General features: G+C 42.7%; 1 protein-coding gene across 7 annotated transcripts in view; it reads right to left on the bottom strand.

The window, feature by feature from the left end:
• TNFRSF19 (TNF receptor superfamily member 19) overlaps positions 1–19,578 on the bottom strand; it is a 97,273-nt gene that overhangs the window by 8,253 nt on the left and 69,442 nt on the right. For 4 of the 7 annotated variants that reach the window (XM_082365801.1, XM_082365803.1, XM_082365802.1 and 1 more), the window contains exons 6-8: positions 4,391–4,555; positions 3,777–3,902; positions 402–522 (exon numbers count right to left, since the gene is read on the bottom strand). In XM_082365801.1, coding sequence (XP_082221927.1) covers positions 402–522; positions 3,777–3,902; positions 4,391–4,555 — 412 coding nt within the window. The remainder of the gene's footprint in view (positions 1–401; positions 523–3,776; positions 3,903–4,390; positions 4,556–19,578) is intronic. The other 3 variants (XM_082365799.1, XM_082365798.1, XM_082365800.1) reach the window with 3 other exon arrangements.

The following is a 19,578-nucleotide window of genomic DNA, read 5'->3' as shown; positions in this document are numbered from 1 at the left end:
TACCTACTTCTAACCAATATAGTTAAACTTAATCCGATGTCTAAAATAGGCAGTTTCCTGGGTCTTAACTGAGTTCCTTTGATTGCTGTTCTAAAATTCTCTGAGTATGTGACATGCTAAAAATTACTTACAGATGATGGAAGTGTCACAAATCATGAATATAAGACAAAAACAAAATTAGTGGAATATAAAGAATAAAGAATGTTACATTGGCTATCAGTAACCCTGAGACACTTACCTAATTCTTGCCAAAGTTCCCACCCCCTACAATGTCTAGAATGTTATTAATAATACTAAAAAAGTGATGTCCCATAGTTTCACATAAAAATTGGTGAATGAGTATAGCCTGTATATTTGCACACGCGAACATGAAATTACATAGATTAAAAACACCCATTTACCTGTCCTGAAGAATGGCCTTGGAGTGCACCCTGCAAGCAGGAGTCTCCCGGCCGACGCTGCAGGCCCCGTCACAGCATGCGGATGGGATGAGATGCACGGGCCCTAGGAAAGCCGGCAGGGCTGTGAGGTGCAGCGCTTGTTTATACCAGTTCAACACTGCTCTTGAAAATTTAGCTATCCCCTTTGGGTGACTTTCGGGGGGAAAGGGGTTATGAGGTTTAATTTTTTCTCTTTTTTCTTATCTTAAAAATGATGGACCACTTCTATGAAGGACCAGGAAGAGTCAAATTCCTGGAGACAGAAAGTAGGATGGTGGGTCCCAGGGGCTGGAGGGCAGGAAGAATAGGGGGTTAGTGTTTAAAGGGGACAGGGTTTCAGTTTGGGGTCGTGGAGAAGTTCTGGGGATGGTGGTGACGGTTGCACAACAATGTGAACGTGCTTAATGCCCCCCAACTGTGCACTGAGAAACGGCTAAAACGGTAAATTTAAGGTGATGTCTATTTTACTGCAACGAAAATAAGGATGAAGAGGAATGATGAGAGGGTACGTGAAATGACGTATGGCTGACGAGGGTGGAAAGAGCACAGAGTTTCTGCAGAGTGGCCTAGCCACGCAGCGCAGAACATAAACGTCTAAACCCTTTAACTCAATACACACACACCTTTTTGTCTTTTTACTGCTAGGAATGTATCTTAAAGAATAGCTATCTATGTGCACACAGCTTTGCAAACTATTATGTTCACTGAAGCGGTAGGTATTTTTGCTTACAAAGGTAATACACATTCACTGAAGAAAAAAACTTTAAAAATAGAGAGATTAGATCAGAAATTAAAATATAAATCTTCCTTAATTCCGTAAGCTGTAAAACACTGTCCACATTTCTGAACAGCCTTCTAGACTTCTCTCTCTACATATACAGACATATGTAATTCTGATTTTATAAAACTATAAATATAGTAAAGCATACAGACAAAATTAGGAAATTAGCACTAATCATGCTGTGTGTAAGAGAACATTCTTGTTCTTAGGAAACAAGCACTGAAGTAAAGGGACACCTCATCTGCAACAGATTTTTCTCTTTTTTTGGCTGCACCGCACAGCTTGTGGGATCTCTGTTCGCCAACCAGGGACTGAACCCAGGCCACGGCAGTGAAAGCCCAGAATCCTAACCCTAGGGCACCAGTGAACTCCCTGCAACTGATTTTTAAATGGAAATTTAAAAACTGTGTACATGTCTATGTAAAGCACACAGTTGGCCCTTGAACAACGTGGATTTGCAGTGTGTGGGTGCACGTCTTGGAGTAAATACTCAACAGTAAATACTACAGTGCCACATGATCAGCGGGTATTTGGCTCCGAGGATGCAGGACCACGGATACGGAGAAACCGTGAACACAGAGAAGCCGCAGATACAGAGGGCCAACTATAAGTTACACGTTGATTTTTGACTGGGCGGAGAGTGGGTGCCCCTAACCCCCAAGTTGTTCAAGGGTCGACTGTGTACACCCACCATGCTTAGAAAGAGATAAAAACGATAAAGCAAATGTGGAAATGAGATACAATGTTAATACTGGGGGAATCGAGGTACAGGGTATGTGGGAATTCTTTGTCCTATTCTTTCAACATTTTTGAAAGTCTGAAATTATGTCAAAATAAAAGTGAAAAGAAAATAGGCACTGCCACTAAGGAAGAAGCAATTTATATGATGAGCGACACTGAACCTGGGCGGGTGACAGCGGGGGCGGATTCTGTCCAGTCTCTGCGTTCTATTACAAAAACGTGCAACAAAGCCATCCACGTATTTAATCTTTCTTTTCAGATAGAAGTGACGATGAGGCAGAGTTTGCACAAAGCTGTACTTGATCACATTTCAAACCCAAGTTTCTCTCTCAAGCGATCCTCTTTGCTAACTCTGATCTAGGGGCAGTGCCTGGCACAGCATCTAGAAAATGCAGTGCTTGGGCCGCCCTGAGAATCACCAAGGCATCGCTACTGCCAGGAGCTGAGTCTACGACGTCTGCAGGCAAAGGCAAAACCAGATCCACGCACGCTACGGAAATCCTATGTTTTATTCTCAACCCTAAAGCAGAAGACAGTAGTGGCCAGTAGAGAAATAATGACGTTGAAGATGCCTTATCCCACATATTAAATATTAGACTGAAAAGCTGAACCCTTCAATTTCTTGAAAAGAAAGATCGGACAGTTCTGAGACAATAAGCAATTGAACTGGGAAATGTTTAACTTCAAGGAAGGTTATTACAGGAGACAAAATGCTGCTGCTGCGCTATTGCAACCACAGGTGCCGGAGCAGGCATAGGGCAGGCTTCCGGAAGGGCTGCGGCCGCGTCGATTTTTACTTTGCAGAGGAGGTGAGTTCGTGGGGACAGGCGCAGGAAGGGTGCCAGCTGGTGTCACCTTTGCCCGTTTTTGCCCACGTTAGAAACCAAGTCCATCTGAATCACAGGCAGACCTGGCTGTGTCGTGCCTCACAGTTATTGCTTTTTCCCAAAGTGAAGGTCTGTGGCCACCTTGCATTGAGCAGGTCTATCGACAGCATTTTTCCTACAGCATCTCCTCACTTTGTGTCTGTGTCCCACTTTGGTAATTCTCACAATATTTCGAATTTTTCATTATTTTTTCATTATTGTGATATTTGTCATGCTGATCTGTGATCAGGGATCTCAATGTTACTACTATACTCGCTGAAGGCTCAGATGACGGTTAGCATTTTTCAGCAATAAAGTATTTTTAAATTAAGGTGTATACATTATTTTTTTAGACATAATGCTGTTGCACACTTAATAGACTACAGTACAGTGCAAACGTAACTGTTATATGCACTGGGAAACCCCAAAATATCACGTGACTCGCTTTATTGCAATATTCACTTTATTGCAGTGGTCTGGAACCGAACCCACAGTATCTCCGGGGTCTGCCTGGACTTCCCTAAACTTTCACTTCTGTCAATAACCCCAGAGACAATTATGGTTTGTGGAAAACCCTGCAATAGGTCTCCCTCCTCCCTCTTCTTTAAGATATCCCAAAAGACACTAAGACACTTACATGCAGGTTCAGTTGGAATCCACCAGACAAGAAAGGAGATGGATCCCCTGTTCTGCAAAAGGCTCATATTATTCTAAATCAATTCACCCCAAAATAAAGGCAAACTTGCTTAAGAAGTTACTGAGAAATTCTAGAATTTTAATGACATGCTTCTTTTCTGTTCAATACTTAAGAGACACAAAACACCCAAAACATCAGGGGACGGGGGAGAAGGACTGAACTAGATTAGCTTTAACTGGAAACCTGAGTGGGAGCAGTTCTTTGCAGCTTCAGGGCCCGCATTCCCAGTGGCCCCCAAGCGCTGAACTTACCGCAGGTCTGGGCCGAGTCCCGGTGGCACTGACAACAGGCGTGGGGCGCAGCGGTGCTGAGCCGGGGTCTGTCGAAACAGGACAGTTCAGAACCGTTGTACTGCAGGTCCTGTGCCCTCAGGGACCCTGCGGAGGCCGAGAACTCGGTCAGCGAGACAGCTTCCCCAGGAGGGGCCCACGGACATCACAGCGCAGCCAGAACCACCCCAGCTTTTGCAGTCATAAAGGAAAGGAGAGCTGCTGTTCACAGCTAAAAATACTCCTTCTTACACGGAAGCAAAGATATGAAACAATCGGTCAAGGCAGCTCGAGACGTAAGGTACTTGTGTTGCCAGAACTCAGACGAGCTGTGCTTCTGCCGAGGGGCGGGGGTATCCCTGCCTCCTCAGGTCCCCGGGAAGTGATGTTGCCCGCTGGCCGCGCCCTCTGCGCCTTTTGGCAGGAGGCCGCTTGGGGAGCAGGCCCCTGGGACGCCTGTTTCCACGTGTTCTCTCTGTCCCTTTGGCTGCAACCTGACTCTCCTCTTAGGTTCTCGTCGGACACCCGGATGGCAGTGATGACGGACAAACACCCTTCACCAAGACGCTAAGACACAGAAAGAGCTCAGAACTCACAGCTGGGTTTCTTCTCCATAAACTGCCGCTTACAATATATGACGCAGAGGATGAGCAGGGCCAGCAGGACGGTGGCCAGGGCGCTGCAGATCACGGCAGCCAGGGCCGTGTCCCGCGGGCTGGAGGCCGTGGACGGGATCCTCACCAGGTTGACCTTGCTGGTACCTGAAAACCACGGGGATGGAATCAGCACATCTCGACCACCCAAGGTACTCAGGTGCTCACACTGAACTCGGGGTCCCCTGCTGCAGTGGCCTTCAGGCAACATCAGTGAGACCAGGGGGAGGTGTTCTAGAGGGCTCAGACACGCCCTCCGCCCGGGAGATCGCTGGAATACCGCACCTCTACCTGCGACTCTCCTCTGTTCCCATGACACCAAGCACGCGCAGCCCTGACACGTGTGCTGTCGGGCCCGTTGGGCCAGAACCGTCCGCGAGTTGGGAATCTGTCATCTTGTTCTTCCTCCCCAGCACTTGGCAGTGTGGGCCACAGAGCAAGCACTCGATATGCATTCTGTAATTGGCATTAGACCTTCTACAGTTTTAAGCAGGCTGAACTAAAGTATGCTTTGGGGGTCAACTTTAGGGGAAAACGAGGACTTGGATCATTCATAACCTCACAGTAGGTCCCCACTTTCTGAGACAGTGAACATTTTTTAACGCCTTAGCTGTTAAATTACTGAACAACACCTAAGTTTTGGAGAAAAAAACCACTGTTGTGACCTCAGATTGACAGCACATCTCAATTTGGACGAAGCACATCTTGAGGGCCGTTTGCCCCTGTGGCTCACGGTGATGGTAATGGACTTGGCAGCCCTAGAGATGACAGGCTGGTGTCTGCATCGGTGCTGCACACGGCACAAAAGGCCACCTGGTACTTTCTCCCCAGCCCTGACTGCATAGGCCCCACCCCCATCCCAACCCCTGAAGCCTGGTTTCCACTGTACGACCCCTGAGGCTAGAGCCAGAGAGAAACTTCAGGGTTGATATTATTGAATCATAAAAATATGACAGCAGGAGCGATCGTTCTGGAATGTTGAATCTTGGTGTATCTACACTCAGTGATTCTGGGCTACCCTCATACACGTTTCTTATTGCCACTGGGAAAGGCACATAAACCATATGCCTTGGACCTGGATGAATAAGAATCTTAATCCAATCATACATTTTGAAGGATACTTGTTTGTAAACATGTTTTAATATTCATAAAAAAATAGCGCTTCTAGCTATGTAGACATACTGTCATAATCAAATCGCACACGTTAGATGTTCATCATACAGCAAGTTAAACAGATTACACCTCTGACCTGATAGAGATGAAATCTAAACCTGAAACAGCCTCTGTCAGTGGACAAATTCACAAGAGGACGTATGAACACAAGCACAGCTGTGCAAACACTGATAAGTAAATACACGAATAGGAATTTATATCGAATGCAAGTAAAATCGTGAGCTACGCTTGGGAAACATTAAGTATTACCTATTGCGACCAAATGGTGAAGCTGATTTATGTTTGTGAGAAAGCGGTTTAGTTCAGAGTGAGATCAGGCCCCTTAGCTGAAACTTCCCACCAAATAACCAAGCTCTAGTCAATACCAGGCTTTAGCAGAACTGTTATCAAAATGAGACTGAATACGTTATTTGAGTCGAAGATAAAGTTCCTAACTAGATGTAAGGATTAAGTTAAACTCGTTGATCAATGGAGTATTAGATATTCAGAAAAACCCTACGGAAGAACCAGGAATTCAGGTTAAAGTAGGTCAAGATTAGAGTCTTCTGGGTTCTTATTGTTTAAAACCTTTCTAAAATGGATTAGTCAACTTCCTTGCCTTCATAGAAAAGGAACTGTTTCTAACTTATAAATAAGCTGAAATGCCCTCAAATGGGTATTATATTTTTAATTTGGTGGTTTGTGACTCAGGGTTTATTTTCCCCAAGCCAATCAGAAAAGTCTTGGTAACACGTATCTTTCCAAGGAAGGGCACTAATACTGTGATTTCAATGCTAGTGAGTTGCCATAATAACGTCCATTTTAAACGTAATTACACCAAATAAGCTATTTCTCTATGCATTTCCCAGGCAGGAGCATCTGAAGATGAACAAGAAAAAGACGGACGTTTCACCTCTCAGTTTTTGACACCTATATACGAAAAGGCATCTTGTTTAACGCAAACACCGCTCCCAAGAGTCCCCATGGGAAGCATGATCCGAAAGCCACATTCTTTATTCTTGTTTATATGGACAAGTTTATGACAACCCTTACAGCAAACACCATCTTTTTTTTTTTTTTTTTTAATGGGAAATGGGTTCATCATTCTCAAGTTTGTCACATCAGCAATGCAGACATAACTACAGAAGCTATGAGAGACTGGGCCGAATATCATTAGATTTTAGAACCACCCTCAGAAACTCATTCACATCAGTTCCCGATAAAAGCCTATTTTCTTATCATTCTTTTGACTTAAGCAGTAAAAACAGAGGGGAGGGAGCGGTACCAGCTGTATGAAGTGGCTTCTACCCTACTAAGTTCTGGCTCAGAAAAGGATTTATCGACTACAAACCAAAAAGGATTGCTTCTCTGGCCTGTAGCTGCTGCCATGATACTGAGATTCAAGATTCTTTCCACCCACGGCTTTAACTCAATTCCCTGACCAAGCACCTCGATGCCTACAAGGCATCTCACCCTCACCTTGCTAGGATCCTGAGGGTACGTCCAAGCAATCGGGAATAGGACTATCCATATTCTCTGGAAAGTTTTAACTCTTCTGGAATACAAAGGCACGTCTTACCCTAACCAATTAAGTTATCAGATTCCTCCCTGATCTCAGCACTACGCTTCGGCAAGTTACTTCAGAGTGAGAGCTGTTTCTTCGCTTAAGTTTCACGTTACAGGACACACTGTACATGGGTTCAGTTTCACACTGAACGTTTCAGTGGGCTCAGCTCAACTGGACGGTGATGTACTGAGTGTCTGTAGTGACTGAGACGTCTCAGTCCTACAAGGCACGACGTTCGTTGAGTGAGGATCTGAACAGATGAGAACACGGGGGTCACCTGCAAGGCCTGGCAAGTGTTTCTATAAGGCCTGCTGCCCCCTTTGGAGTGGGACAAGGTGAGCGAATCCGAGTAGCTGAGACGCCCTCCTTGCACCTCAGCCTCTAAAGAGCTTCGGAATGTGGCTGGGGAGACGTGTGTGTTGGGGGGATTTGTTGCCGGGCTCCGACTGCTTTCGGGAAAGTCCGAGGAGGAGCTCAGGCCGGGGTGGACCTTGGCGTGCTTTCCTCCACCTGACGGTGACACGCACCTCCGGTGACCCCACCCTCCTGACGATGGGGTGAGGTCCGTTGACCACCCTCCATTTATAGAGGAGAAAACCCAGACTTTGAGGGACCTGCTCAAGGTCACACAGCGACGTGCAGGCAGCCTGAGAACCGGAACGTGGCCTTCGGGTCCTTTCTGGTGGACCACCCTGCCCAGGGATGCAGGTAAACATCTGTCAGGTAGCGATGAGGAGAAGGTGGCTCATGTCTGTGGGGAGAAGCTGGCCGGGCCCCCGAGACCACAGGCCTCCTGACCACAGACCTGCCCAGTGTCCAGGTGTGCAGGTGTCCAGGTGCCGGGCCCCACAGACCACGGGCCTCCTGACCACAGACCTGCCCAGTGTCCAGGTGTGCAGGTGTCCAGGTGCTGGGCCCCACAGACCACGGGCCTCCTGACCACAGACCTGCCCAGTGTCCAGGTGTGCAGGTGTCCAGGTGCCGGGCCCCACAGACCACGGGCCTCCTGACCACAGACCTGCCCAGTGTCCAGGTGTGCAGGTGTCCAGGTGCCGGGCCCCCCAGACCACGGGCCTCCTGACCACAGACCTGCCCCGTGTCCAGGTGTGCACGGAAGCTCGTTCCACTTGCGGGCCTCTGGCCCAGCGTGGATCTCAGTGTCGCATGATGAGCTGGGCAGAGCGGAAACTCTACGGAGGGGCTTGAGTCTGGAAAGGATTCGAGGGCGAGATGGCAGGAGGGGCAGCGCCCAGACGCCCTCCACTAGTAACTGCAGCTCTGCTTCCTCTCGAGCCCCCTGCTTGTTCAACCTCTCTCACGCCTGAGTAGGCTGTGTTTAAAAACCTGCTGAACAAAAGCTCCCTCTTCCCAGAGCCCACTCCCCACAGAGGGTGCTGAGCAGGGAGGAGGGAGCTGGTTGGCGCCATCTGGCCCCTCCCTGAACCTCAGCCTCCCCAGGGACGATCACACAGTGGCTCAGATGTGGCACCGAGATCCACTGCGGGGGGCCACGAGAATTTCCCTCAGGGCGGAACGAGCTTCCATGCACACCTGCACCCCCGGACAGGTCTGCGGTCAGGAGCCCGTGACCTCCCTGTGGCCTGGCCGGCTTCTCCCCACAGAGGTGAGCGTGGTCCTTACAGTAAAGAACAGGATTAAGTCAGACGCTGCATCTCGTTTCTCTGAACTTTACATTCCCAGTCCAAGCTGCTTTCCCAGCTCCAGAGTCACAAACCCAACGGCCAGCGGGGCGTCGCCACGTGGATGGGGAAGCACCTTAAGCCCAGCATATCGCCAAACGAGCTCTCCACCGTCCCGGCCCACCCTCTTCCCAGCACCCGCCCTGCGCCCCGCGAATCTCTCCTCCCTGCCATGGCCTCGGTCTGCAGCGCCCTCCCCGGGCTGCGAGCATGACCCCTTCACTGCTGTAGCTCTTTCCTCAAGTGTCACCTACTCAGTGAGGCTCCCCTGCCCAACTCCTTAAAGCTGTCATCTCTCTCCAATGCCCCCCGCTTTCCTTTCCTCCCCAGCACTTGCCACCACCTGACATTTTATATATTTAACTTGGGTGCTTCCTTGTCTTTCTCCCCTGTGGTGGGAGCAGTACAGCCCACTCTGCTTCCCCAAACCCACCCCCCTGCCTTGTGTTTAAGCTGGTCCAGCAAGAGGCTACGTTTCCCAGCCTCCTTTGTGGCCAAGTGTGATACGTCCAAACCAGAGTCAAGGGGGCCCGGCAGGATGAGCAGAAGGGATGGTGTGGCATCTGTGTCATCTCCACTTTAGGGACAAATGACTCCGGAGTCCCCTTCACTGGGGCTGGAGCTGCATGTAGCAGAAGGGATGGTGTGGCATCTGTGTCATCTCCACTTTAGGGACAAATGACTCCGGAGTCCCCTTCACTGGGGCTGGAGCTGCATGTAGCAGAAGGGATGGTGTGGCATCTGTGTCATCTCCACTTTAGGGACAAATGACTCCGGAGTCCCCTTCACTGGGGCTGGAGCTGCATGTAGCAGCAGCCCAGTCTGGATCCTATGGGTGAGGAGGACAGAAGAGGAAGCTACCCCAAGGCTGGCAGAGCAGCAAGGGCCAGACACCGGGCCTCTGCAGGACACCTGCAGCACAGCTGTTCCACCAGCTGAATCACCTGGACGGTTACAGAACGGAGAGGACCTGCTGTCTTATAGAGGCTGCAGTGCTGGGGGGCTTCCTTGTTACAGCTGCTTAGCCTTGACCACAACCAATTAAATCCCTCCCTGAAATACAGGCTCCATAAGGGCAGAGATGTCAGCGGTTTTGTTCACCACTGTATTGATGATACTTACAAGAGTTCTGGGCACATAGCTGGTGCCCAATAAATATAAATGATGAAACGAATGCATGTCTGTGAAAGAAACTGGAAAACCCTAAGTATTCCCCAAAGTTTGTTAAATGGCAAATTGTCCAATCACTGAGATGAGATTATACCCACAGTGCGTTTGTCCTTTATCCCTCCACCTCTGGCTGGTGACAGTACAGGTGCAAACAGCTGGGGGAAAATAACAGTTTCATCTGCAGGCACTTACTTTACGTTATGTTAATTTGACTCTGGGAGAAAAAGCAAGGGTTGCTCAGATTTATCAATACACAAACCTTGAAGGTTATTGGCTATAACTTCAGAATGAGAATGAAACAAAAATTTAGCTCTCTCTATTCAATCTGAATTAGCACCCCATGGACTCATCAGAAAGGGATCTTATTTTAGTTATTCTCCGCCAAATGTAATCTTAGTTAAAAATCCACACTTAGCAACAATAGAGTTATAGTGAATTACCAAAGAAGCCAGAAAAGGAGAGGACCTTCAGGAGGTCAATCACATCTTCCAACAAAAGCTGCTTTGGTGTCAATTTCAGAAACTGACCGTTAGGCAAATTGGATACAGGGAACGATTAAATTGCATTCCTATCATTTTACCAAATTAGGCATCTTTATCTTACATTTTTACCCACTCCCTCCCCCTAAAACCACTCAGAGGGATGGAGAAAATTACATGAACATTTAGAGATCTGCTAACAACAGAAGCCCATGAATTTTTTTTTTTTTTGTATTAAGTCATCCAAATTATCATCAACATTATCACAGACACCACACACCAAACACCTACAGAGGGCCGGCCTCTTATTACCCACTTTTGAAATGTTATAATAATCCTTCACAGCAAGGGTTTTACAGATGAAGACGTCTGTTCAAATCTATAAACAGTTTTTCATTTAAACCACCATTGGGTATTCATATTCTGGAAAGCAAACCAAACTACAGTGTTCCTTGGTTTGTACTCCGTTCGGCTGGCTTGTTTGATTTCAACATGAGTATATATTTAAAAATTGATTTCTTTCCTCATTTTTTTCAATCAAATTTACTGTAATATAAAGTATTCAACAATTTGAATAAAAGATAAATTATTTTTAAAAAATGAAGACATCTGTACAAATCTATACAGTTTTTCATTTAAACAACTGAATCTGGTTCAATCTAGATTTAGGCCCGATTTGTCTGTCTGCTCTTTTTAAAAAAATTAAGCTATGCTCCTTCCAATATTCCAACAATATCGCTTAGAGCAAAAAATATACTACCGTGTGAAGGATTGCTAGTTCAAATTTTGTACAGACCAGTAAATTCTACTTAATTAGTTAACATATACAATATAACTTGACCTAACTTAAAACACAAATAGAGCTTCACAAATTCAGCCTCTCTTGCCCCAAGATTAAAGAGGCTCTTGCATGTTATCGCAGTGAAAAAGAACATATGGCTCTTTAAATTTATTTTTTAAATGTTCTTTTTAAGGTCTATATGGTAGAACTAGATGAGTGTCAGATAAATAGAGTAGGGGAGAACCAGCTGTAAATGAACTAATTATGCTTTCTGCCTGGGCTTCCATGTTTAAGACCTCACTAATGCCTTGTGTTTTCATCAGAGAGGTCACGTAAGAAAATAATACAGCAGGTGTCACACTATGTGACAGATCACTTCGGAAACTCCAACAGAATTGGAAATGTGAGCCTTTTCACTTGTGGATGACCATGCTTTGGCACATGCAACTCAATTAACAATTAGTTCAGGAAGATAAACTTACGATTTAGACGTTTGCTAATAATTTTCAGTAATATATTTTATCTTTGACTTTTTTATTTCTTTCAAGTAAAGTACAAATCAATCCATTGCTTTCTGTGCTCTTCCATCACCACTACCATTACCAACCAAAAAACCCCATGTTGAATAACTGTTCAACAAATTTAAAACCTGATGAATCTATTTCTAGCTATGTTCTTTCATTAAAAAAATACATTAACAAAGAGCATTTTGCAATCTTAACTGAGGCAAGGATATAGCCCTGGAGTTTAGTAAGGTTTATCTTGTTAATCTAAACTGGTTAAACAAAAATATCTATGGTAACACTCAATGTATGAATTCCAGATGTATTAAAGAAGTCTGCCAATAAACAAAATAGTTGGATTTTTTCCCCCTCTTCTAAATTATTTATTTGTTTATTGAGGTATAGTTGATGTACAGAATTATATAAATTTCAGGTGTAACAACATAGTGATTCACAATTTTTTAAGGTTATATTCCATTTATAGTTATAATAAAATATAGGCTATATTCCCTGTGTGGCACATTATGTCCATGTATCTTATTTATTTTATACATAGATCCTCTTCTAATTTAGATGAGGGTCTTGATATGCAATTATGATTTACGTTTGTTTTTTTTCACCTCCTCCCCTTTCTCTTGCCCCGCCTGCCCCTGGTTACAAGCGACACACACATTAAAAGAAAGCTTCTATTCTTTTTCTTTTTGGCATTTGAAGTATCCTTGGTTTTATTTAAAATAATAATAATGATGATGATAATGATGATGAAGGAAGGACAAGAAGACATGATTACATTTTATTTGACATGCTAGAATAGCACTGTTCCTTTTTCTTTCCAAGTGGAATTTGTTGATTATGGATAACAAAGGAACATGTAAAAAAATAATATCAGTAATTTATTTCTGAGAAATGAAGACAGAGAGTATCAAAAGTGTCCGTGAGTATTTTCTTCTGATTTTTTTGTAGACCTAATAAAACTATTTCTTACTTTTCTAAATGCAAAGTATAAAGAATATAAGTAAATATAAAGTATGGTTCTTATCCTCAGGCAAGTTATAATCCAGCTGGGAGGAAAAAGCTGTGTAATTCTTATTCATGGAGATATCCTTACCTAAATGTGCCCGTGTTGTTTTTTTTGGCCAGCCATGGGGATAAAAGTTTGTTACTGAGGATGTTGGAGTACATTGTAGAGGAGGCTTGACTCCTCAGTGATGTCAAATACTAAATGCAGTATCTAAACTGAGGGTGGGCAAACTTTTCCTGTAAAGGTTTGCAACCACTCAACTCTGCTATTGCAGTGAAAAGGAGCCACAGACAATATGTACATGAATGGCTAGGGCTGTATTCCCATAGAAAGAGCAGTAGTTTACTCATCTCTGTTCTACATCCTCTCTGCACTGTCTACCACCAGATTTCATTTATCTGTTGAGATAAACCCTTTGGAGTTCAAGCCACCAGCATATTCCTCTGAAATAAACAATAAATAAAATAGTTGGATTTTTAAAATCCATTTTATATCAAGCACTCTGACACTGGATGTAATGTAATGTAAAAGAGTGAGTCTTTATCATTTTACTTATTTTTCATTTTAAACTTTGGTCTTTGAACTATGTGGTTTGTTTTTCAATAACTGATTTAAAAAAACATTATTTGAAAATGAGATTTTTTTCTGTTTGCACAGAAAAAAATATATTTTTTAAACTGAATTGATTTTTTTTACTGTGGTGAAATATACATAACATAAAATTTACCTTTAGTGACACTGAGTACATTCACAACATTGTGTAACCATCACCACTAAAGTGATGGTTTTCCTCCCCCTTTTCACCCCATGTCCTGGTAAGCACTAATCTGCTTTCTGTCTCTATGAATTTGCCTATTCTGGATATTTCATATAAATGGAATCATAAAATATCATGTGACCTTTTGTGTATGGCTTCTTTAACTTAGTGGAATGTCTTCGAGTTTCACCTATGTTACAGCATGCATCAGAACTTCATTCCTTTTTATGACTGAATAACATTCCACTGTATGGATGGACCACATTTCGTTTATTCATTCATCAGATGGTGGATATCTGAGTTGTCTCCACCTTTTGGCTATTATGAATAATGTTGCTATGAACATTTACGTTCAATCTTTTTCCATATATGTTTAAACTTTTCACGAAGATACACAGCAACGGTTCCACACGCTATCAAAAGGTACATTACTGTTATTTCACTAAGGAATTAAGTTAATCAGTCACTCATCTATTTAATGTTATTACACTAAAGCATTAAGTTAATTAGTAAGTCAGGAAATAAAAACAATTCCTGGGCAAACCAAGAGAAGAGTGGAAGGAGACAGAGCCAGAGAACTGGTCAGGATCACTGCATGTAGGGATTTGTAAACCGTATTGAGGAGCTTGAATTCTATTCTAAGAATAATAGGAAGTACTCAACAATCGCAGAACATATATTCTTCTCAAGTACATGTGGAATATTCTTCAGGCTATACCACATGTTAGGTCACAAAACATGTCTCAATAGCTTTAAAAAGACTAAGATCATACAAAGTAACTCTTCCAACAACAATGGAATTAAACTAGAAATCAATAACGCAAGGAAAACCGGGAAGTTCACAAATATGCAGAAATTAAATAATATACTCTTAAATAACCAATGGGTTAAAGAAGAAATCACAAAGGAAATTAGAAAATACTTTGAGAGGAATGAGAATAAAAAACAACATATCAAAACTTATGGGATACAGCAAAAGCAGTGCTTAGAGGGAAATTTATAGCAGCAAATGTCTACATTTAAAAAGATCTAAAATCAATAACCTAATGTTTAACTTGGTGACATTAGAAAAATAAGAGCAAACTAAACCAAAAGCTAGCAGATGGAATGAAGTAATAAAGATTAGAGCAGAGACAAATAAATAGAGAAAAACAATAGAAGCAATAAAACCAAAAGTTAGTTCTTTGAAAAGATCAGCAAAATTGATGAAACTTAGATTGACAGGAAAAAAGGGAGAAGACTCAAATAACTAAAATCAGAAATGAAAGAGCAGACATTGCTATGGACTTTACAGAAATAAAAAGGGAGAACATTATGAACAACAATACACCAACAAATTGGATAAACTAGGTAAAACAGAAAAATTCTTAGAAATACACAAGCCAACAAAACTGACACAGAAGAGACAGAAAATCAAAATAGACCATAACAAAGAGATGGAATCAGTAATCAAAAACCTCCTGACAAAGAAAAGCCTAGAACCAGATGCCTTCACTGGTGAATTCTACCAAATATTTAAAGAAAAATCAACACCATTCCTTCTCAAACTCTTCCAAAAAATGAAGAGGAAAGAAGAGTTCCTAACTCATTCTATGAGGCCAACATTACCCTGATACCAAAGCCAGATAAAGGCACTATAAGGAAAGAAAACTACAGATCAAGATCCCTTACAAATATAGATGAAAAACCCTCAACAAAAATAGTAGCAAATCAAAGTCAGTGCATATTAAAGGATTATACACCATGACCAAGTGGGATCTATCCCATGAAGGCAATGATGATTAATCATAAAAAAAATCAATCAACGTAATACACAATAAAAAAATGAAAGGGGAAAAAAAACACACGATCATCTCATTTATGCTAAAAAAGTACTTGACAAAACCCTAACCCTTTCACGATAAAAACACTCAATATATTAGCAAGAGTCCTTGCCTGCGCCTGCCCCGAGCCGGTGGTTCTCCGTACACCCAGCACCCAGCACCCAGCGAGACATGCCGTGTGCCCACAGAGCAGATGTGGGCAAAGCGGTGGTGGGCAGGCTCAGACTGGGCTGCTCCAATCCAAGCAGATTTGTTCAAATCCAACAACTCTTGTAAGACTTTCAGGTCCTCCTCTCAGAACACCACAACTGCCCCAAATCCAGCGAGTGCCACCATGAGGCAAGTGGCAGTGCTCTGCAGTCAACAGCCGGTCTCTTGGGGATCTCCTCCTCCCTTCCATATCTCTGCTGTTAAGAGACTCAGGCCTGGAAACAGCTCCACTCCCCCATCTTCTAAACCCAACCCAAATGGCACCCAGACGTCCAGTATGGCAAGGATGAAGCAGGTCTTCATCGAATCTGCTAGTTCCACGCCTTATTTTATTGACACGGAAATGTTGAGGATCCCAAATTTGATTGCTTTGAAGAGCATGATGAATGCCAATATTAAATTTGCTGGAGTTTTATGTACAAGATGAAGACAGACAACATTTAAAATTACTTAAGATATGATTCCTTTAAATGTAGCTTAAGAAATATGGACACTTAGAACTCTACCTTGAAATAAGAATAGATTCTGTCTTACCTAGAGATAAAGGGAGGGATGTGGAACAGAGATTCAGTTTTTCATTTGGTTCATTAAATCTGTAAGGCCATAAGACAAGTAATATAAAAAGCTTCCAGGATTCTACTTATATGCACATTGGAAGGAACTTCCAGGTGTTACTGCAAATCTTCAACGTACTGTTTCAGCAGTGCTAATTTAATGCTGATACACTCTGGACAAAGTTTTACACTGTTAAGCTCTCACTGCTCTCTTGGGGACTGAACTCTTTCCTCTGAGGCTTTGGATTTCACATTGCATTTGATGATTTATGTGCCAGGGCAATGATGGTTTGGAATCTACCCCAAATACAAGCATAATGAGTAAATTTTGCTCATATACGTCTCACCTATTCCTGGTACACAAGAGCACCAGATTCATTTGACTAAACTGATTCCAAAGAGGTTGCACTGACCTAACCCTAACTCTAACTCACACATGTATGGTCGACTGATTTTTAACAAGGGTGCCAAGACCATGCTCTTCAACAAATGGTGCTGGGAAAACTGGATATCCACGTGCAAAAGAATGAAGCTGGATACTATCTCATACCATATTAAAAAAATTAACTCAAAAAATGGATCAAAGATCTAAGTTTAAGAACTAAAGCTATAAAATTCTTAGAATAAAACATAGGGTAAAACCTTCATGACCTTGGATTTGGTATTTGGTTCCTTAAATACCAAAGCATAGCATAATAAAATAATAATAATAATGGGAAGGGATTGGAGGGTTTTAAACGTGGAGGGTGACACGCTCTCACACTTTAGAAAGATAACCACCTGCTGTCTGCTGAGGTGAAGAGAGAAAGACATCAGGTGAGGGGGTGTGCAGTGGTCTAGATGATGATGATGATGGCTTGCGTTAAGACTGTAACCACGGAGATGTTGCCAACTGGTTACGTTTGAGCAATATTTGTTGTAAGAGCAACTGGATGTACTAGTTGTGAGTCATGGGCAAGGAAAGATGGAACCAACAATGATATGAGGTTTTGGAGTGAACCCAGAAAAACTATGGTGCCATTTACTAATCGGGATGGCAGAAGCTTGAAGGACACTGCATTTGGTGGGGGTCGGGAAGGAAGGGAATTCTGTTTTGGAAATGTGAAGTTTCAGATACCTGTTACCTGTCTACCCGGAGCTGCTGAGTTGGCAGCTGGATATCCCAACAAAGCATAAAAGAGATTGTAATTGGAGACACAGATTTGAAACTCTTGAGTGTACAGATAATGTCCAAAGCCAGAGGACTGTAAAATCACCTACACGTGTAGTGTAGATAAAGAAGAGGACCTAGGACGGAACTCAGGTACACTGTGAAATTAGGAAATCTGATAGAAGAGGAGGAGCTAGTCTCTGAGATAAGAAGAAAACAAGCCTGAAAAAGAATTCATTTCAAGAAAGAAGTGGTAAACAAAGGTTAATGGGATGAATTCTTCCAATTCTTAAATAACTAAGCAACATCAGGATTTATTTGGGGGATTGGTTACAGAAAGCAAATTTCAACAATTCCAGAGGAAAGTTAAAACAGATTTGTGATTTTTAGCCCCCTGACTCCAGACTACACTACAAAAGCTACAGTCATCAAAACAGTATGGTATTGGCACAAAAACAGGTACATGGATCAGTGGAACAGCACAGCCCAGAGATAACCCCATGCACCTATGGTCAATTAATCTACAACAAAGGAGGCAAGAATATACAGTGGAGAAAGACAGTCTCTCCAATAAGTGGTGCTTGGAAAACCACATGCAAAAGAATGAAATTAGAACATTTTCTCACACTGTATACAAAAATAAACTCAAAATGGATTAAAGACCTAAATGAAAAGACCATAAAACTCCTGGAAGAAAATACAAGCAGTACTCTCTTTGACACTGGTCTTAGCAACAGTTTTTGAGATCTGTCTCCTCTGACAAGGGAAACAAAAGCAAAATGAAACAATTGGAACCTAATCATACTGAAAAGCTTTTGCACATCAAAGGAAACCATCAATGAAACAAAAAAACCCAGCCTACTGAATGGGAGAAGATATTTGCAAATGATATGACTGATAAGGGGTTAATATCCAACATATATAAAGGACTCATACAACTGAATATCAAAAAAACCCAAACAACCTGATTAAAAAATGGGCAGAGGACCTGAACAGGCATTTTTCCAAAGAAGACAACAGATGGCCAACAGACACATGAAATGCTCAACATCACTAATCAGCAGGGAAATGCAAACCAAAACCACAGTGAGATATCACTTCCCACCTGTCAGAATGGCTATCATCAAAAAGACAAGAAATAACAAGTGTTGGTGAGAATGTGGAGAAAAGGGGACCCTCTTGCACTGTTTGTGGGAATGTAAATTGGTGCAGACACTATGGAAAACAATATGCAGGTTCCTAAAAAATTACAAATAGAACTACCATATTTTAAAAAAATTACTGACCTTGCCCATTGCAGCTGCCTACAAATTTTTTGTTGAGTGAATCTCTGAATTAAAATGAAACTAAAATGTGATTTCAAAATATGATATCACAAAGTAAAATAAGAGGAGCGAAGCTCAGTGGGAGTTTATAATGAACAGTAATCACAACTCAAGCAAGATTTCATTACTCATTAAGCAAGATTATTTACATTAAGAAAGTATCATTTTTCAAAGGAATGACAGAAGGATTATACTAGGATTTGCATCTTTTTTTAAAAGGAATCATTCTGACCTTACTTTTGAAGCTTCACCCAAATCATTCAACTTGTCATTTCTGTTTACCAGAATCTGAGCCTAGTAAACATTGGCCAGACCATCTTCTAACATCTGTATTTGGGGCAGTCAGTTGTGTGCAAGTGAAACCAAAAGTTCACCGTGTCACACCAGTTTTCAAACATGCTCTGAGTGCTGAGTTCCCAAGTTAGTGTCCTAAACTGTTTTTATTGATTTTCCTTTTTGAACTGAGAGCACATCAAAAACAGTGCAGCTAGGCAAGCATTTTTCCTTTGTTGAGCAACGTTTTAACATTTGTTTATAAATACAGAACTTCTGAGCTCGTTTCCTTCTTTTAAGTTCCCTTGCAGGCACTGCCCTAATTATGAGTCCTTTCATGATTTAAATGCAAGTGAATCAAGGCAGAACCCCAAGGTGGCCTCAAGCTTGCTTTCTTCTATTACTAATACAGATGATTCACAAATATGGTTTTATCATAAGCAGAACCCACCTCTGAGAAGTAAACTTTTGTATCTTTATTTCCCACTTGGCCACGTTGGGCTAACCACTGAGGATAAATAAAGTGAAATGTAAAAGCTGAAAGGCTACAGAACCAAAGAAACCCAGGGTACCCTGTGATGGCACGGATGGGCGCCCTGATTGTGGGATTATGGGATGGCGGCTCCCCAGGTTCCTGAGAGCAGGAGACCCTGAGACCCCCATGGA

This window comes from Balaenoptera borealis (genome assembly GCF_965194805.1).
Source record: "Balaenoptera borealis genome assembly, chromosome: 18".
Lineage (NCBI taxonomy): Eukaryota > Metazoa > Chordata > Mammalia > Artiodactyla > Balaenopteridae > Balaenoptera > Balaenoptera borealis.
Note: the sequence above shows the minus strand (reverse complement) of the source record. Positions and strands in the feature narration are given on the sequence as shown.